Source organism: Dendropsophus ebraccatus, chromosome 12, assembly GCF_027789765.1.
Source record: "Dendropsophus ebraccatus isolate aDenEbr1 chromosome 12, aDenEbr1.pat, whole genome shotgun sequence".
Classification (NCBI taxonomy): domain Eukaryota; kingdom Metazoa; phylum Chordata; class Amphibia; order Anura; family Hylidae; genus Dendropsophus; species Dendropsophus ebraccatus.
In genome coordinates this window covers 56,737,029-56,758,221 of record NC_091465.1, presented here as the reverse complement: position 1 = coordinate 56,758,221, position 21,193 = coordinate 56,737,029, and the positions used below count along the sequence as shown (strand labels likewise).

The 21,193-nt window shown below is 42.6% G+C and overlaps 1 protein-coding gene across 4 annotated transcripts in view; it reads left to right on the top strand.

The window, feature by feature from the left end:
- LOC138769652 (NXPE family member 4-like) overlaps nucleotides 1-21,193 on the top strand; it is an 89,663-nt gene that overhangs the window by 57,653 nt on the left and 10,817 nt on the right. For all 4 annotated transcript variants that reach the window (XM_069948256.1, XM_069948257.1, XM_069948259.1 and 1 more), the window contains 3 exons: nucleotides 5,559-5,601; nucleotides 5,698-5,795; nucleotides 7,361-8,046. In XM_069948256.1, the coding sequence (XP_069804357.1) occupies nucleotides 5,703-5,795; nucleotides 7,361-8,046 (779 nt within the window). In that variant the 5' untranslated portion in view covers nucleotides 5,559-5,601; nucleotides 5,698-5,702. The remainder of the gene's footprint in view (nucleotides 1-5,558; nucleotides 5,602-5,697; nucleotides 5,796-7,360; nucleotides 8,047-21,193) is intronic.

The following is a 21,193-nucleotide window of genomic DNA, read 5'->3' as shown; positions in this document are numbered from 1 at the left end:
TATGCAAAATTTGACAGTAATAATGAAAAACAAGAATTTTTCCAATATGTTTGTTTAGTTTGAAATTTCTCAACTTCACAAGGAACAAGAGAGAAAACGCACCCCAAAATCTGTAACGCAGGTTCTCCTGAGTACAACAGTACCCCATACGTGGGCATAAACCACTGTATGAGCACACAGCAGGGCACAGAAGGAAAGGAGCGCCATTTTGCTGGAGCAAAACCGCCGCTAGTATCGGTTATTAGAATAGCTGCTAAAGTTGCTAAAAATAGAATAGCTGCTAAATTGCTAAAAAAAAAATTTAAAAATTGAGATTACGTGTAATCTGGAGGTGTTTACGGGCAATCTGGGGATGTTCACTGGCAATCTGGGGTGGTTACGGGCAATCTGGGGTGGTTACGGGCAATCTGGGGGTGTTTACTGGCTATCTGGGGGTGGTTATGGGCAATCTGGGGTGGTGACGGGCAGTCTGTGGCAATCTGGGGTGATCAGGCAATCTGGGGGTGTTTACTGGCTATCTGGGGTGGTTACAGGCAATCTGGTGTGGTGATGGACAATCAAGGGGGTTATGGGCGGTCTGTGGCAATCTGGGTTGGTTACGGGTAATCTGGGGTGGTTACAGGTAATCTGGTGTGGTTACAGGTAGCCCGGGGTGGTTACAGGTAATACGGAGTATATACCGCTGATTGCTTGTACCAGGACCGTACGGGGTGGATTTAGTTTTATAGATTGGGTTGTTACGGATGTGGCGATACCAAACATGCATAGGTTTTGTGGTTTTGATCTGTTTTATGTAACGGTTTATAGTGTATAGGGAATATAATGCATTTTTATTATTGGGGGGGGGGGGGGTTGTGTTTTGGTGCACTTTTTTTTTACGTTTACACTAGAGTACATTACTGTACACTAGTGTAATATTGTAAAGTGATCTGTGATCACTGATACAATACACTGCACTACTACTGTAGTGCAGTGTATTGTAATATGCATCATGCTGACATGCTGACAATCTGCATAGCCATGCCTGTCAGCATGATAGCATATCCATGGTAATCCTGAGGGGCCTTCATAAGGCCCCTGGGATTACCATGGAAACCATCGATGGACTGGACGGCACCGAAGGACCTCCAATCACGTGAGTATACCCGCGGCAGCCACCGGAACCCATTACATGATATGACAGCGGCATTCAATGGGTTAAACTACCCGGAATGGAAAATCCTCCGCTCCGGGTAGTTTCAGGGGGAGATCAGCTCTCACACTGACAGCTAATCCCCTGCTCTGCTGCTGCAAGTGTGTGGCAGAGCATTCCGATACTTACGCCTGTAAAAGGCGTACATATCGGAATAAAGCCCATTAGTGACCGCCGTGAAAATACATATGGCGGTCACTAAGGGGTTCATGTGATATTTGTATTGCCAGCGCCATTACGCACGTGGTGATACTAAATATGTGTACTTTTCTTTTTTTTACATTTATTATTGTATTGGGGGCTATGAGGATTATGTGTAAATTTTATTTTATTATAAACGTCTGCCCTCTAGGTCTCAAAATATAAAATTATATTTACTAAAATTTAAAACAAAAATATTTATATAGGATAAAACATATAAGTACACAATAAATGGTTGAAAACATATTAACATGTAAAATGAGCAAGAAAATCACCCTTTGTCAGTATTGGAATACAACTCCCATCATGGGAGAATTGCTGGCAAATGATGGGAATGCAGTCCAGCACTAATTAGACAGGATGGACAGCGCTCCAGTCTCAGAGTGCATAGGGTGGTAAAGTTCAATGTACTGTGTCAGCCGTTAGTGATGTGAGATAAACAAACAGATTTGTTGCAGGTCGTTATTTATGGCCCTTTGTACAGGATTGTGGAAATTCAATGCACTGTGTCACCCGTTACCAATGAGAGATACAGATTAATTTCAGTTCGTTATATGTAGCCCGTCGCACAGGATTGTAAAAGTTCAATGCAATGTCAGCCGTTATCAGTGAGGGATACAGATTAGTTTGTAGCCCTTCGTACGGGATTGTAAAAAGTCCAATACACTGTGTGAGCCGTTTTCAGTAGGAGATACAGATTAGTTACAGTTCATTAAATATAGCCCGTCAGTGTGAGCTTGTCCCTTCGTGATAGTATCCAGCCGTATGGGCTATATTGTGCCGGCTTGATTAGACAGCAGTTCAGTTTAAAAGATGTTACACATTCCTCTTGATTGCTCGTACAACCAAAGTGTCTTAAGAAGTTAGTATAATGATATTTGGTGCAGAGCACCGCTCACCACTCCAGAGAGGTTCAGATCGGAACTCTGGCTTGCCAGTAAGCGCGCGCTTGTCTGTTCAAAGAAGACTCTGACGTCAGCAGCCCAGGTATGGATATCGTGACAACGGGGCCCCGTTGTCCTAAAGTTGTTTATAATATTATTGTTATTGGGGTGTCTTATTCATATCTAGGATTTTTCAAACGCGTTTCGGAGTGTAACTCTACTACTGATACAATGGTGTAAGTGGCAGGTATATAACATGGAAAACACTCCCATTAATCAACCACCAATTAGAGACATCATAATAATTTGCATATATAAACACTCTCCATACGTGTTAAAATAAATTGCGAATCAGTGTAATATCGTTGTGGTACAGATAGGTATACACAATTCATGTGATTTAATATGGCTGATCCTCAATCCCAGTAATACAAAGTTCAAATAACAAAATCATATTCAAGTCCAGTTCATCGACGGTTAAGGAAGGCGGGTTGTCAAATTCTTGGAAAAGGTCAGGCTCGCCTTCACTGCAGTATACATCTACGGGTTACCAGGACCACCAACAACGGCAATTGGCATACTAATAGGCTGTCAGGGATGAGGAAGATTTGCCCAAAAAGAGTTTATACAGAATGCCCAACTGATAAGCCCAGCACCTCCACGGTGTCACTCAGGGCACAGCCGGACGGGTCGACACCCAGCCTATTACCCAGCATAGCACAGCCTCTCGGGCTGGGGTCTTCCAATGCCTGCAATTTACTCCTCCAGTGGTATTCTCAATCCTTGCACTTGCACTCGATGTACTTGCACTTGTACCTCCCGTGAAAGCCTTGTGCTTCCGATGCGGTACCGGTTACTTCAGAATGCCTCCATAGATCCTTCCCATGTTAAAAAAGATGAGAAACTAAGCCTAAAAAGGTGAGTATGTCAGACCCCACTCCTTCAACCGATATAGAAAAGAAAAGAAAAGAAAAAAATTAATAAATCATATCTTGATTACAGCCATAATAAAAGTGAAAAAGTGATTAAGGTAAATAAATTACATACATATATACAAATTTACAAGCGAAGCAAAAACCTGTAGGCCGGGATGTAGGCGGGTTCATTCCGGAAGTGTTGGGACACGGATTACATAAAAGCCTTCAAAGAAAAAAAAATATATTTAACCCATTAAGGTGTAACAAATTTAATTTACTTATCCATTGAGCCTCATGTCTTTTAAAGGGGTAGTGCGGCGCTCAGCAATTATTCACAGAATAACACACACTACAAAGTTAAACAACTTTGTAATGTATGTTATGTCTGTGAATGGCCCCCTTCCCCATGTCCCACCACCCCCGCCCGTGTACCCGGAAGTTGGTGTATTATACATACCTGATCCGCGTCACGGCCGTCCGCCATCTTGTGCCAAGACATCATCTTTTGGAGGCTGGCCGAACAGCTCCTGCCGTCCCTGATGCCGGCCCCCCTCTGCCGCGTCATGACTGTGCTCAGCCGCGATTGGCTGAGCACAGTTATGCTCAGCCAATCGCGGCTCAGCATCTGATGACGCTGCAGAGGGCGGCCAGGACTAGGGACAGTCGGAGGTGTTTGGCTGGCCGCCCGAAGAGGACGTTATTCTGTGAATTATTGCTGAGCGCCGCACTACCCCTTTAAGCATTTTCTGTCAGTCACCTCCCCTTCGGGGGGGTGGAATATAGTCCATAATACAAAATCTCATTTGTTGGATAGTATGATTACAACCTTTAAAATGGCGATTTATGATTGTTTACTCTTGTCCCACATTCGGTCGTGGTCTCCCCAACATAGATTAAAGGGCAGGGGCACTGCAATACATAAACAACATGGTCAGATGTACATGTCAAATGAAATCTCAAAAGTGACACCATGAAGGTGCTGGGCTTATCAGTTGGGCATTCTGCATAAATTCTTTTTGGGTAAATCTTCCTCATCCCTGACAGGCAATTAGTATGCCAATTGCAGTTCTTGGTGGTCCTGGTAACCCGTAGATGTACACTGCAGTGAAGGCGAGCCTGACCTTTTCCAAGATGGCACCCTTGAAGCCCAGTGGACCTAGGGCGCATGTGCGGCTCTCCGATGCTGTCCGGACCCAATGACGCCACCATACCTGACCCGTTCTCTTTGCGTTCAACTCGTGCACGCCCCGTGCGATTGTTTACAAACACTGCTGCAGCATGGATCCGAGGGAGTGAACAGCTGATTGCTAGAATCTGGGGAGAGTGACGAGTCGCCTCCATTTACCGTCGATGAACTGAACTTGAATATGATTTTGTTATTTGTACTTTGTATTACTGGGATTGAGGATAAGCCATATTTTATCACATGAATTGTGTATACCTATCTGTACCACAACAATATTTCACTGATTCGCATTGTATTTTAACACGTATGGAGATTGTTTACATATGCAAATTATTATGATGTCACTAATTGGGGGTTGATTAATGGGAGTGTATTCCAAGTTATATACCTGCCACTTACACCATTGTATCACTGCTTGAAAAAGATCTCATTGAGTAGATCGAAACATCGCAACTTTAATGGGTGAATAAACCACACTGCTTTCTTCACTGTAACTGGAGTGACGTCTCGTTACATTTATTTTGTGGATTTGGAAGCCTGGGTCTGGCGACCAGAGATTTGTGCACCCACCTGAGCCTTTGAGCCGCACAGAGTGCCATCCAGCAACGTATTATTTCACTTATATATATTTATATATGTATGTATGCCATCTTTATCATTAGCCTGCTATTTCTGGTCTGTATAGAGTTAATATGTTAGTCATTGTTCTTAACCTATTACCTTTTACAGATGTCATCAAGTGGGTGTATATATGTTAGTTTACTATTGCATTTGCAGATGACACTTGAGAAAGAAACTGGATCGGTTTAGAAATGTGTTAATAAACATTTTTTATATCACTACACATTATACACTCACCGGTGTTCTCCTTGGACCTGCGCCAGATACAACCTCGAGGTGGAGTGGAGGTGTTATTTGTCTAGTTATATAACATAGCATTTATACAGTTTAACATAAGTCATATACATAAAAGTAACTATAAATAATTTTTTGGCAGGTTAAATGGCAGAAAATTCTTTACTGTGCCCTATTTATTCATCTCACAATTTCAGTGCAGTGTTGGCTGCTATTATGTAGGAATAACTATTTGATCGGAAATGAACGCTAGTTATATATTTTGTACACACCTTTTTGACCTCCTTTATTTGCTCAGGTGTAAACTAGTTTCCCTTCCACAGGTACAGTTTACCTGGATTCGCAGATGATACGGCCAGATTTCTAGTAAGTTAAGGTTTGGGCATTATCTGTACAAGATATAATACAAACGATTTTGTAAAATGTAGTTTTGTAATACTTTTTATTTTTGTTGTTCTTCAGGCATAATGAAATCCCTCCTCTTGTATAAAAGCTGTGTGATATCATTAGTTGTGCTCTTTTTCCTGCTAAGCATCACTTATTATCAAAGCTTAAAAAAGGTAACAAATAATGTTAATGCTTTTGTGTTAGTTATAATATATCATATTATATTTAATAATATATCATAAAATGAGGGCAGTAGGTAATTTACTAAATACAAAAAGCTATATTTACAGAAGAAAATCCTCTAAAAGCAATAGGTATATTAATGCAATCATCTGTTCCACTAGTATATAAAAAAAACCTCAATCAGTCTTTTTCATTTATGTCTATGCAACCTTTTTGATAAATACTAATTACCACATATTTTTTTATTTGAACCTTACCAGTGAACAATGCTAGGTAAAAACAGCTCTATCCCTAAATAGGGCTTCCTAGGACTAGATTAGTGATACCTTTGACACAATCTGATGCTCCATGTTTATTCTGACTTTATTGCTTTTGTGTTTTCAAAGGACTTGCTTATTACTAAGTTCAATGTATTTAGTGCAGGACCCAAACACCTATACCTCTTCTTCTCTGGATTTATAAACCTTTTTTTCCCACCTATCGTGGATTCACCTGCTTTTTTCTTCATACTTTGCACAAAGTTTTGTGACATTTAATTAGGTCTGTGCTTGGCGCAGCTTTCATAAATTCCCCCCTATACATATATATATGGGGGATATTAACTATGTGGCTAAAAGGTGTTTTTATGGCGCAGATGGGCCAGATTAGCATAAAATATTCGCAAAGGGTGGTTTTGCAAATATTTTATTCACATCAATCCCATCCGTGCCATCCGGGGTGCAACATAGAGTACGACAGCAAGCAGAGGGGCAGCGGTCTCAGCATGCGCTGCATTCAGGGGCGGATTAACTTTACCATAGGCCCCAGGCTGTTCACCAAGCCTGGGCCCCCCAACCCCACTGTCTGTAACTATGGCAGCACTAGCCTGGTGTTCATAGTACAGGACAGATAATGTCATGATGTCCTGATTTGTGCAAAATTGCCATTAAAAAGCATGATTTTTTGCAAATCATGGCGAAAGTGTAGCCAGGAGACAGTACACCATTGATAGTATAAGTCTTTTTGGGTGGTCATGGGCCCCCCAGGAGCTCAGGGCCCCGGGCTGCCGCCCGAAACACCCCTATTATAGTCCACTATTGGCTGAATTTACCATTTTTCGGGAGGAATCCTTAGAGCTCCAGTGCTGTGGGCATATTTTTAAGCCCGGTAAAAAAAAAAGCCGGACTTAATGTCCCCCATAGTGGTTGCTGAAACATTCTCACTGGTTTTCTAATTTTGCTGTGGATCTGCAAGTAATGTGCAGTAAAATCTACAACAAATGATTTCACCTCAGGATTTCTCCTTTCCTATTGAGCTTAACTGGTAAAATCTGTAACAAAGCTATGAACTTTCTGAATGAAAAATTTAAATGCTGCAGATCCATAATGAAAATCCATAACATGTCTCAATATCATCACAGACGTTTTCAGAAGCTCGTGAATTTCTTTCCATGGTAATTTCACTACATGTAAACATACCCTACACCTAAATTATATGAACTGAAGTAACCCTATGATGACTATAACATTGTTATTATTTTTCTCACTACTGCAACTAATATTTTTCTGTTTGGCAGGGTTTTAATAGAAAAACCAGTGTATCCTTAACTAATAGTCCTGAGAATGTTTCAGAAATTCAAAAGAAGATAAATGAAATCTTCAATAAGATAGACCAGAAGATACCTAAAGTAACTTTTATAGATAAAGATAATACAACAAGTGCTGCAAACAGCAAAGTGTTCATTAAAATCCCCCAAACTAGTTATTGTGTTGGGGATCAATTAACTGTACAAGTTGATGTATATGATTATCTGGGAAAGAGGAAAACCTATGGAGGAGACTATCTCAGAGCAAGGATTTCCAATCCTGATACCAGAGCTGGATCTTCAGGGAGGATTGAAGATTTTAACAATGGAACATACCATGTTTATTTTACCTTATTATGGGAAGGTAAAGTTGTGGTGACCGTATTTCTCATGCACCCAAGCGAAGCCGTCTCTGCTCTCTGGAAGTCAAGAAATAGCTGGTATGGTCAAGTGGATTACTTGGGAAAATTCACAAGTGGAAATAAAGAAGCGGTGACAAAGTGTGGTTTTGCTCTTGATAAAAAAGATGAACTTTGTGAATATGCTGATCATGAAAATGAAGAATACTTTTATTGTGTCAAGCCTCAAAATTTCAACTGTGAATCATTGATTGAGTTTAAAAATTGGAAAACACTTGCTACACAGCTGTCCAGCCTTGAAAACAGTCTCCTTACAAGGTATGTATCCTGATAAATACATACTTACATATATTAATGGGAGATTAATCTATTTGCATATTTCCGATGACCTCTCTTAATGTCCATAGGTACATAGCACAACACCCAACAGTTACTTTAACCCCTTAGCGACCCATGACGGATCTGTTCAGAGAGGGGTCCCGTCGGCTGATCCCAGCTCGGCAATAGATTGCTATGGCCTGCAGGGGGACTTCTAGTTACAGTAAAAATAAAAGTAAAAATGTTTTTTTATTAATAAAAAATCCCCTCCCCTATCAAAAGTCCAAATCACCCCCCTTTTCCCATTTTATAAATATAAATAAACAAATAAATAAACATATTTAGTATCGCCGCGCGTGTAATCGCCCAAACTATTAATTAATCACATTCCTGATCTCGCACGGTAAACGGCGTCAGTGCGAAAAAATCCCAAAGTGCAAAATTGCGCATTTTTGGTCGCATCAAATCCAGAAAAAATGTAAAAAAAAGTGATCAAAAAGTCGCATATGCGCAATCAAGGTACCGATAGAAAGCAAAGATCATGGCGCAAAAATTGACACCTGACACAGCCCCATAGACCAAAGCATAAAAGCGTTATAAGCATGGGAATAGAGCGATTTTAAGGAACATATATTTGTTAACAATGGTTTGAATTTTTTACAAGCCATCAGATAATATAAAAGTTATACATGTTACATATCGTTGTAATCGTAACGACTTGAGGAACATGCATAACAAGTCAGTTTTACCATAGGGCGAACGGCGTAAATGCAAAACTCCCCGAAATCAAAACAAATTCCTTTTTTTTTTCAATTTGACAGCGCAAATGATTTTTTTCCGGTTTCGCAGCATATGTTATGGAAAAATAATGCTGGTCATTGCAAAGTACAATTGGTTTTGCAAAAAATAAGGGCTAATGTGGGTCTCTAGGTGAAAAAATGCAAGCGCTATGGACTTTTAAACATAAAGTGGAAAAAGCAAAAGTGCAAAAACGAAAATTGGCTTTGACCTTAAAGAGAACCAATCACGGAAGATTTTTTTTTTTTTTTATTCCTTAATTCTATTTAAATTACTTTTTTAATAATATTTGTAAATAGAATTAAGGAATTTTCTGTCCGCGTTTTTAATTTATTCATGTCTCTCTTCACTGTCACGCGCCGGCTCTTTTCAAAAGAGCCGGCGCGTGACAGGAAGCTCCCGGCATGCAGAGCGGCAGGAAGAGCTCCCATGAGCCTTTGCCCGCCGCTCTGTAAATACACAGCGATCTCGCGCTATACAGCGCGAGATCGCTGTGTATATCTGTCCTAATTAAACCTATTAGTTTTCTCATGAAGATACAGACTGCATTTGCAGTCTGTATCTTATACTTTACCTAATCCTATGTAGCAGTGTAGTAAGCCGGGCGCCATCTTGATGACTGGAACGCACCGCTGGAACGCAAATGACGTCATCAAGATGGCGCCCGGCATTACTGCACCGCTACATAGGAGTAGGTAAAGTATAAGATACAGACTGCAAAGGCAGTCTGTATCTCCATGAGGTCTACTTATAAAGATACAGACTGCCTTTGCAGTCTGTATCTTATACTTTACCTACTCCTTTGTAGCGGTGCAGTAATGCCGGGCGCCATCTTGATGACGTCATTTGCGTTCCAGCGGTGCGTTCCAGTCATCAAGATGGCGCCCGGCTCACTACACTGCTACATAGGATTAGGTAAAGTATAAGATACAGACTGCACAGGCAGTCTGTATCTTTATAAGTAGACCTTATGGAGATACAGACTGCCTTTGCAGTCTGTATCTTATACTTTACCTAATCCTGTATAGCGGTGCAGTATTCCCGGGCACCGCCATCTTCATGACGTCAGTTGCGTTCCACTGCTGGAACGCACCGTTGGAACGCAAGTGACGTCATCAAGATGGCGGCGCCCAGCAATACTTTTACTACTATACAGGATTGGGTACAGTATAAGATACAGACTGTAAATGCAGTCTGTATCTTCAGGAATAGACTTAGGGAGAGAGAAACTTTTATTATAGGGACAGTTAATTTTAGGTGATTGGTTCTCTTTAAAGGACAAGTGCCATGAAAAACGTTTTCCCAGTAATTGAAGCACATTACAAAGTTATATAACTCTGTAATATGCTTCAATCACCTATCTGCCTCCCTTCCCTGTCTTTTACCCCCTCCACCCCCCACCAGGAAGTGTCCTGACTCACACAGACCTAATTACTGTCGTCACCGTCACCAAGCTCTTCTCTCAGTTCCTTCTCCTGTTACACCAGCCTCCCCCTCCCCTGCCTTGTCAGGTGACTCAGCTTTGTCAGCTCCCATTGGCTGAACAACTGCAAGCCATCACTTGGACTGGGAAGGGGAGGCTGGTGTAACAGGACCTAGAGCAGCCCTCCTGCTGATGATGCATCCTCACAAGAAGGAGCTGCCTGGTGACGGTGACGACAGTAATCAGGTCTGTGTGAGTTAGGACACTTCCTGGTGGGGGGTGGAGGGGGGAAAAGACAGGGAAGGGAGGCAGATAGGTGATTGAAGCATATTACAGAGTTATATAACTTTGTAATGTGCTTCAATTACTGGGAAAAAGTTTTTCATGGCACTTGTCCTTTAAGGGGTTAAAAAGTACAGTACCTGTCGTTACAAAAAAATTTTTTTTTACATGCTCACACCAGTACTGATTGGGAGATAGATCAGGGAGAGGATCGCAGCTGCAGCGCATTACGCTCTCCGCTGCAGCTGCAGTCCTCTCCCCGCTCTCTCTCCTGATTAGTACACTAAGTGGGCACTCAGACCCGGACCGATCAAAACTTTTGACATGTCTATGTGGCCGGGGCCTGACAGGTGAAGTATGTTTGGACTGTTTGGACAAGGGCTGCATGGACATTGCTATCGATGTCTGTGCTGCCCTTGCTAAACGATTATCAGGCTGTGTATTAGGACCCTAATGCAGCTCTAGAACAGCATTGTGGTTTGTTCACAGGGATGCCATTTATCTGTTATATCCTGGAGAGCCTGTAAAAATATTTTATTTCTATTGTTTGTTTCTTTTAAAGAGGCACTGTCACAATTGTTTTTTTTTTAATAAATTAATCTGGGTTGTGATTGCAAGTAACTTTGTATTATACAGGTTTAATTTTTTTATGTTTTCTATATAAAAATCAACCTTAACCCCTTAAGGTCAAAGCCAATTTTTGTTTTTGCACATTTGCTTTTTCCACTTTATGTTTAAAAGGCCATAGCACCTGCATTTTTTCACCTAGAGACCCACATGAGCCCTTATTTTTTGCGACACCAATTGTACTTTGCAATGACAGACTTTATTTTCCCCTAAAATATGCTGCAAAACCGGGAAAAAATTATTTACGCTGTCAAATTGAAAAAAAAAGGAATTTGTTTTTATTTCAGGGAGTTTCCTGTTTACCCTAGGGTAAAACTGACATGTTATGCATGTTCCTCAAGTCATTACGATTACAATGATATGTAACATGTATAAATTTATATTATGTGATGGCTTTTAAAAAATTCAAACCATTGTTAACAAATATATGTTCCTTAAAATCGCTCTATTCCCAGGCTTATAGCGCTTTTATCCTTTGGTCTATGGGGCTGATTGAGGTGTCATTTTTTGCGCCATACTTTCTATCGGTACCTTGATTGCGCATATGAGACTTTTTGATCGCTTTTTATTAAATTTTTTCTGGATTTGATGCGACAAAAAATGCGCAATGTTGCACTTTGCAATTTTTTGCGCTGACGCCGTTTATCGTGTGACATCAGGAATGTGATAATTTAATAGTTCAGGCAATTACGCGCACGGCAATACCAAATATGTTCATTTACTTGGTTATTTCTTTGTATTTAAAGGGGAAAAGGGGGTGATTTGGAGTTATTATGGGGGAGGATTTTTTATTAATAAAATAAAAACATGTGGCCACCCGGTTTCTCCCTTTTTCTCCATCTGTGGTCCATTTTCCCCTCTACGTCTTTTCTCTTTTAAAAAAAAGAGACATAAAACAGGAAGTGACCTCATCCAGGTCCTGTGCACAGGAATGGGATGAGTGTGTGTATGGCTTGTATGGTACTGCATGGTGGCTTAGTGGGTAGCTCTGTAGCACCTTCCAGTGCAGGGTCCTGGCTTCACATCCCGGGTTCTCCAGTTTTGACAGAGACAGGTTAGCAAAATTTCAGGTTAGCAGTATTGAGTGAACATTTTACTTTTATGCAGCAGATATATAATTCCTTATATGCCACAGCAGCTGTACATTTATACAATAAGGAAGCTCACTAATCTGCAAAGAGCCTGACAGCATCTTATTCTGAATTGGGAGATCTGAACCTGGCTTCAAAAAGGGTTTTCGCGCCTACCTGTGATCACACTGCGGGGGTGCCGATCTGTAAGTGACAGGGGACTCCCCCTGTCACTTACTCTTAAACGCCGCGGCCGCGCTGCCAATCGACGTTTAAGGAGTTAATGTCACGCTGCAGCGCGATCGCTGCAGCGTGTCATTAACGGTGAGGTGCCGGCTTCTGATTGCAGCTGGCCCCCACCTGCTATGAAGCTCCGGAGCGCGCTTCATAACTCAGGATGTACCGGTACGTCCAGGGTCGTCTGGGCACAGACTTCCAGGACGTACTGGTACGTCCTAGGTCGTCTAGGGGTTAAGGGTTATACCCTAATCCCAGCTCCCCCTGTCTATTCCTGCGATCCCCATTCCTAATCCCTCTGCTGGCTCAACTTGTTACCTGACCTCCCGCCTGACCTTAGACTATCCAATTGTTCTTTGATTTTGTACTGCGCTGTCCGTTTGGTTCTGACTTGGCTTGTTGACTCCCCTTTGTTGTGTTTCTTTGTCTGTCTCATTCTGTGTTACACTTATAAAGTATAGGGAATGTCTTTGTGGTTGTTTGCGGCTGCCTAGGGCTGTTTGAGGCAAGTAGGTAGGGACAGGTGCAGACCTAGAGCCCACTGTCTTGTCTCATCCCTACCTCCCTGTCCTATCACTATCCTTTCCAATGTCTACTGACATGCCAGTATTACTGAGCAATTTCTAAATTTAGAAACCCCCCAGTAGGGTTTTTTTTATGCCTAGTCCCATGCTTTTTTTTAAATTTAACTGTGACCAGTTGAAAAGACTTGGTTTCCCCACCAAAAGTACTTTGTATAGCTATTAGATGTCTTGTTGTTCAGACAAACTTTTCTGTCCTTAAAAATGTGGCATACATTTTTTATTTGTTTTAGCAACATTTTGGAAGACCCCTGTGTCTCCCTCTCTAGGTGGGAAGGTTTTGGCCTTTATAGTAATCATAGAGCACATTTCCTCCAAAGGATTGTTGGTCAACTTCCTCAGGGCTACCTCTCCTCAAACATAATGTCCCCCATATAATTTAGACTTTTGATGGCCGTACCCCCTTTTCATAGCTGGTTCAGCCGTCACTATAAGGAGTATAGGGCTGACAGATGATATTTAAGGGTGGTGATACAGGTCTTCTGTGATGGAAAATCACAGATGACCCCCCTTGTTCTGGGAGAGATAAGATGCAGCAAAAGTGCTTTTGATGCAACTTTCCCTCTCCCCTCCCCATCGAGAATACAGGAATGCTTGGCGGTGCTAAACGTTCATGTGTATGGGGAGGACGGGCAGTGAATGGGAGAGATAACTAATGGTCGAACGTTTGTTCATCCGTCAGTGGTTGAAACTTTATGGGGACCTATAGTCCCACATAGTCAAGCCCAAAGATTAGAAATTATTTGCGTAAACGTACAATATGTGTGTGGTCTATCAATATCTTTCCCGGCTGGTATTAATAGCCCCGGACCGCAGAAGTTAGCGGACGTTCCCGCTAATGAGCCATTTAGATGCAGCTGTCCCCCTCCATGGTGGTCTAGTGGGCGGATCAACCCCGCCCCGTGATCCCACGGGGCGATCTGTAAAACTTACCCAGCTGGGGCTCAGCATCGCAATGAGGACCAGACCAATAGAGCACCGATCTAATGGATCAGTGCTCTATTATATGCACAGCATTGATCTCAATAGGAGATAAGTGCTGTATATATATAGACATTCTCCATGGGACTTCATATTACTTTGTAAAAAAAAAAGTTTTTTCATTATTAAAAAAATACCTTTCCTAATAAAATTTAAATCACCCCCCTTTTCCCATTTCATAATTAAAAAATAAAATAAACATATTTGGTATCGCTGTGTGCGTAATCACCCGAACTATGAAATTATCACATTCCTGATCCTGCACAGTAAATGGCGTGAGTGCAAAAACCCGCCAATGTGCAAAATTGCTGATTATTGGTCCCATCAAATCCAGAAAAATTATATTAAAAAGTCATCAAAAAGCTGCATATATGCAATCAAGGTACCGATAGAAAGTACAGATCGTGGCGCAAAAAATTGACACCTCAAACAGCCCCATAGACCAAAGGATAAAAGCGCTATAAGCATGGCCATAGAGCAATTTTATGGAGCATTTAGATTTTTAAAAAGGTTTTAATTTTTTTAAAGCCATCAAATAAAAATTATGCGAGTTACATATTATTGTAATTGTACTCAATTGAGGAACACAGATAACATGTCAGTTTTAGCATGGTGCAAACGGTGTAATTAGAGATGAGCGAATCTCGAGCATGCTCGAGTCGATCCGAACCCGAACTTTCGGCATTTGATTAGCGGTGGCTGCTGAAGTTGGATAAAGCCCTAAGGCTATGTGGAAATCATGGATATAGTCATTGGCTGTATCCATGTTTTCCAGACAACCTTAGAGCTTTATCCAAGGTCAGCAGCCCCCGCTAATCAAATACCGAACGTTCGGGTTCGGATCGACTCTAACCGGAACCCGGTTCGCTCATCTCTAGGTATAATCACAAAACCCCTCCAAATAAAAAAAATTTGCATTTTATTTTCAATTTCACTGCGCAAATATTTTACTTTGGTTTTGCATCATACTTTATGGAAAAATTAAGTCTGCCATTGCAAAGTATAATTAGTGGTGCAAAAAATAAGCGTTTGTGTGGTCTGTAGGTGAAAAAAAGCAAGTGCTACGGGCTTTTAAACACGAGGAGGAAAAAACTAAAGCGCAAAAACTAAAATTCGTCCTAAAGGGATTAATGCCAGCTCTGTAGCAGAAACTTCAGTTCAACTGGATATGTAATTTAACTCCAAAACCTCAAATAAACTTTAACCAATGGCTTGACACAGTGGTGAGTATTACAGTCCAGTGAGAATACCTATCACTTATATCTCCACAGACTGTAGGCATAACTGCAAGACACAGAGCAACACTATTACAGTCTCTGGGCCTTAAACTAATAGCAGGTTAGACACACCTAACCTGCTGTTATGTCCCTATAGCCCAATACCTTGACCCCACATATGTGGATATGTTCACATAAATAGTATTTCAGTCAGTGTTTCGGTCAGTCTTTTTATTTAATTTTTTTTTTTTTTCAACAAAAACAGGCAGTGGGTTGAAAACACAGAAACTGTGCAGATCTGTGCATTATAATTTTGCCCTGTCAGTTTCATTCCTGATTTTGGTTGAAAAAAAGACTGACAAATCCTATGTATTAACATAGACTTTAAAGTGACACTGTCACCCCATTGTTGCATTTTGACTGCTCTCCACAGGTGGAAAGGGTAAATGTTACAGCTTTCATTACTTATTTTATATCACACCTCATGGTGCTTGTTCTAGTAAAAAGTCGTTTTTATCACCTGTGGATTGGTATACGTGGGCGTGCTACCAAAACCAGGAGTGGATTGAAAACACAGAAAGGCTTTGTTTACACACTGTTAAAATTTAATGGATGGCCGCCATTAAATGGGAAAAAACGTCAGTTGTTTATTCTAAAAATACAGTGTGTGAACATGGCCTAAATGTATTTGTATACAGTATATATGTGGTCTTTTCATTTACAAGCAAGTTTTTCCACTGAAAATCTAACAGATGTTAGTGTTACACTAAGGTAATATACAAGCGTGGTCCGAACTGCAGTGGACTGTAGGCACAAATGGGTAGGATATTTTATTAAAGGAGAAGTCCGGCGAAAAATTTTATTTAAGTATTGTATTGCCCCCCAAAAGTTATACAAGTCACAAATATAAACTTACTACGGAAAATGCTTATAAAGTGCTTTTTTCCATGCGCTTACTACTGCTTCAAGGCTTCACTTCCTGGATAAAATGGTGATGTCACGACCCGACTCCCAGAGCTGCGCGGGTTGTGGCTGCTGAAGAGGATGATGGCAGGAGGACACTGAGGGACACAGGGCACTGGAGGGACACTGAGCATCCCTCTGCCACAGTGTCAGACTGGGGTACCTGGGGCCCACCAGAGGAAATGATCCTTGGGGCCCACCAATATAGAACCAGTGAGACACGACATGCTGACCCCGTCCTTTCCTGGATTCATCTGTATCTGTGACAAATCTCAGAACACCCTACATTTATAAAGCTCTCAGGGTATGCTGGGAGTTGTAGTTCCTGAGAGGACAACCTTTTAATAAATCCCTGTGTGCAGAGTCTCCTGGTGGCTGCAATCTGTGGGTGACAACCATCAGCCCTGAAGGTCCAGCAATACATCTGTCTACATTGTACTACAACTCCCAGCATATTCTGAGGGCTGCAGACTGTCAGTACATGCTGGGAGTTGTAGTGCCTGCAGCTGTTGTAGTTGGGTCCTAGGTGCATTATACACTGGATGCTTTGTGGGAGACCAGAATATATAGATCTGTGGGGGCTCAGCGTAGGGAAGTGTCCCCAGAACATCACTAATAGGTGATAGAACAAAAACATCTACCCCCTACCATATTATCACCATACTGTCACACTGTTACCATATTATCACCACACCGTCACACTGTTACCATAATATCACCGTACCCTCACACTGTTACTATAATATCACTGTACCGTCACACTGTTACCATATTATCACCATACCATCACACTGTTACCATAATATCACCATACTGTTACACTGTTCTGCAGACTGGACCAGCATTAGGATTAATTATGATGACACTAGTGTACTATAGTGACCCCGGATTTGTGTGAGTGCACTAGGGCAAACCATACACTGCCCATTTAGACCCCAATGGTACACAGGCTCTGCACACTATATAAATGATTATAGTGCAGTTACTAATGACCAAGCTATGCTAATGATATATATACCAAGACCGATATTACCAATAATACCAGTATATAGCAAGGAAAAATTATCACGATACATATTACCGCCATACCTGTTTCTGACCAAATCCTGTATACTAAAACCAATAAAACACAGTACCAGATAACAAGTAACAAATAATACCACCACATACTGACTAACATCACTGATGCTACTGACTAATACCACCACATACTGACTAATACCACCACTGATACTGACTAATACCCCCACATACTGACTAACACCACCACTGCTACTAAATAAAATCCTCTGTACAATATCACCTCATACAATCACATTGAGGTAGAGCCAGCCCTACACAGGTTTTGTAGACCATATACATTACAGTGCAGTTATATTAAGTGACTCACATGGGACGTCTTCTCTGATTGGAGTTCTTCCCTTTTCATTTTCTTCTCCATCTGCCCTGGGCCATTATGAGAACTTCTCCGAGCCACGAATCCACAGAATCTGCCAGACAGACATATTAGGCTCCTCACTCTGACACCATCCTCATCTCTATACAAACTGCACATCTGTATTGGCCCCTTTACACCCTTTACACATCATTTAGTGAGTAGGCTGACTCTATATGATCCCCCTTGTAGTATATGCCCCCCCTCTGTGTAGCCTCCTTATGGATGGCCCCTCTGTGTATCCCCTCTTATAGATGGCTCCCCATGTTATTCCCCTTATAGATGTTCCCCCTGTGTTTTCCCCCTTCTAGATTGCTCCTCTGTGTATCCCCTGTTATCCCCCTCATACATGGCCCCCCTGTTATCCCCCTTATAGATGCCCCCCATGTTATACCCCTTATAGATGCCCCCTATTGTCCCCCTATAGATGGCCCCCTGGAATCCCCCTTATAGACAGCCCCTGTTATATCCCCCTTATAGATAGCAACTGTTATAACACCCTTATAGATGACCCAATGTTATTTCCCCTTATAGATGGCTCCTGATACCCCCCCTTATAGAAGGCCTCCTGTTATCCCCCCTTATAGATCGCCCCTGCTATCCCCCTCATAGATGGCCCCTGCTATCCCTCCTTATACATGGCCCCTGCTATCCCCCCTTATAGATGGCCCCCTGTTATCCCCCCTTTATAGATGGCCCCTGCTATCGCCCCCTTATAGCTGTCCCCCTGTTGTCCCCCCTTATACATGGCCCCCTGTTTCCCCCCCTTATAGATGACTCCTCCGTTATCCCCCCATTATAGATGCCCCCTGTTATATCCCCCTTATAGTTGGCCCCTGCTATAACGCCCTTATAGCTGGCCCCCTGTTGCCCCCCCTTATAGATGGCCCCCTGTTGTCCCCCCCTTATAGATGGCTCCTCCGTTATCCCCCCTTATAGATGCCCCCTGTTATATCCCCCCTTATAGATAGCCCCTGCTATCCCACCCTTATAGATGGCCCCTGCTATCACCCCCTTATATCTGGCCCCCTGTTGTCCCCCCTATAGATGGCTCCTGCTCCTCCGTTATCCCCCCTTATAGATGCCCCCTGTTATACCCCCCTTATAGGTGGCCCCCTGTTGTCCCCCCTGTTATATCCCCCCTTATAGATGGGCCCTGCTATCACCCCCTTATAGCTGGCCCCCTGTTGTCCCCCCTTATAGATAGCCCCCTGTTGTCTCCCCCCTTATAGATGGCTCCTCCGTTATCCCCCCCCCTTATAGATGGCCCCTGCTATCCCCCCGTCTGTGCACAGCAGATTTAAGGGAAAAAAAAACTCAACAAACAAACTGTTCCCCTGTCGGTTGTCTTCTTCTCCTCTCCTTCCCGGCTGCTGCTCCGCTCCCTGGGGGTGTCTCACAGCCGCGGAACACACAGCAGGAAACTCAGTGTGCGCCGAGGACGGTACTTCCAGTACGGCGGGGAGCATCACCAAAACGCGCCCCCTGATCCGAAAGTCCACGCAGGGCGCACACTGAGCTTCCTGCTGTGTGCGCCGCGGCTGTGAGACACCCCCAGGGAGCAGAGCGGAGGATCAGCTGGGGGCCTCTTGTTTTTCTTGCGGTCACAGGAGGCCCCCAGCTGATCCGCTGCTGAGTGATTGGGGAGGGGGCCGGGGGAGCAGTGCGGCAAGGGGGGCCCACGGCAGCACTGTGTAACTGTCGGGAGGCCCTTCCCCTGACAGTCAGTGTGCTGCATCAGCGTAGGGGGCTGGGGCCTACCAGAGGATCCTCGGGTCCTCCGGTGGCCCAGTCTGACGCTGCTCTGCCATCATCCTCTTCAGCAGCCACAGCCCGCACAGCTCTAGGAGTTGGGTCGTGACATCACCATTTTATCCAGGAAGTGAAGCCTTGATGCAGTAGTAAGTGCAGGGAAAAAGCACTTTATAAGCATTTCCCATAATAAGTGTATATTGGTGATTTGTATAACTTTTTTATTTTATTTTTTGGGGGGGGTATACAATACTTTAATAAAAAAATTTGCCAAACTTCTCCTTTAACACTAGTCACACATTTTATTCATTTATTTGTTGAATGTATTAGAATAATAGAATTGATTGCAGAGGCTACCATATAGTTTAAGGTTTCACAACTGTATTTGAAAAAACAAATAATGTGCCAATACATAAAGTCCTATACATGAGTCTTAGAAGCTGTGGTGAAATCATTTATAAAAATATAGGGGGAGATTTATCAACAGGGTATTTCTTTAGATGTGGTCTATTTCTGCTTTGGCAAGAATAGACTGGTCTATTTAAAGTGCAATTTACTATCAGCAATAAGCCTGGTCTGTTTTTTGTGGTGCTGATTTTTTTGGCTCAGAATTGACTCTAAATGGTCTCAGAATTGTCTCTAAATAGTCTTATTGGCCCTGGTTCGCCTCCTAGGTAATGAGCATTTTCTTCTCCCTTTCTTTTTCAGATACCCGTATGCAAAGGATTACGTCGGATAAAATGGTCAACAAGGGGTCTGGGGGTGTTTTTATTGGGTACTGGGGTAATAATGGGGGGGTTAGTGTTAGCCATTTTATACCAGCTAACACTAAGCCCTGACTTAGTAATGGATTCCGTCTATCAGACAGCTTCCACTACTAAGTCTGTAAATTAATGAAAGAAAACACAACACCTAAAACAAAATTTTTATTCAAATAAAAACACCCCCACACCCCTCGTTGACCATTTTATTGTACATTAAAGTCCGCTGGTCATTGACGTAGTCCAAACAAATCCAACGTAAACCTGTGCATTCGGGTATCTGAAAAAGAAAAAAACACAAGCAAAAACAAACTGTAAGTAAGGGGTTAAGTCCCTGGGAGCCAGACTGTAACTCCCATGCCTATGCTGGAGGTCACCCAGCTTTCCCAGCATCCTGTAAGGGTTAACCTTACAGGATGCTGGGAAAGCTGGGTGACCTCCAGCATGGGCGTTACAGTCTGGCTCCCAAGGGCTTAAGCCCCTGGGGACCAGACTGTAACTTCTGTGATGGGATTTTAAATTTCCCACACAGAAGCAGACTGCTTTCTGCTTCTGGGTGGGAAACCCTGTAGGCAGGGAATCCCGGCTTAATTAGGGGATTCCCTGCTCCTTTACTGTAGGGAGGGGTGCGCTATGCACCCCTCCTTACAGTATGGCCACAGAGGGTTAGTAGTGATGCTACTGCATCACTACTTAACCCCTTACACTCCGTGGACTAGGTGCACTGCACCCAACCCACGAAGCAAACTGGCTCCACATTATAGGTGGTGAAATACGCCACCTCTAGTGTGGAGTGAGTTTGCGACACACGTGCGACTATTTTAGATAGTCGCACATGATAAATCATGCCTACTTTCAGTGTTAGCTGAAGTAGGCATGATCAGCCTAAGTCAGTGAAATGTCGCAAAATTTTGCGCAGCTAAGCGGGTGTGCAAAATTTTGGGACATTTTAACTCCAAAAAAATTGCATAAATTGTTAATAAATCGCCCCCATAGTTGCTAAATTAGGTATCTTTCTTT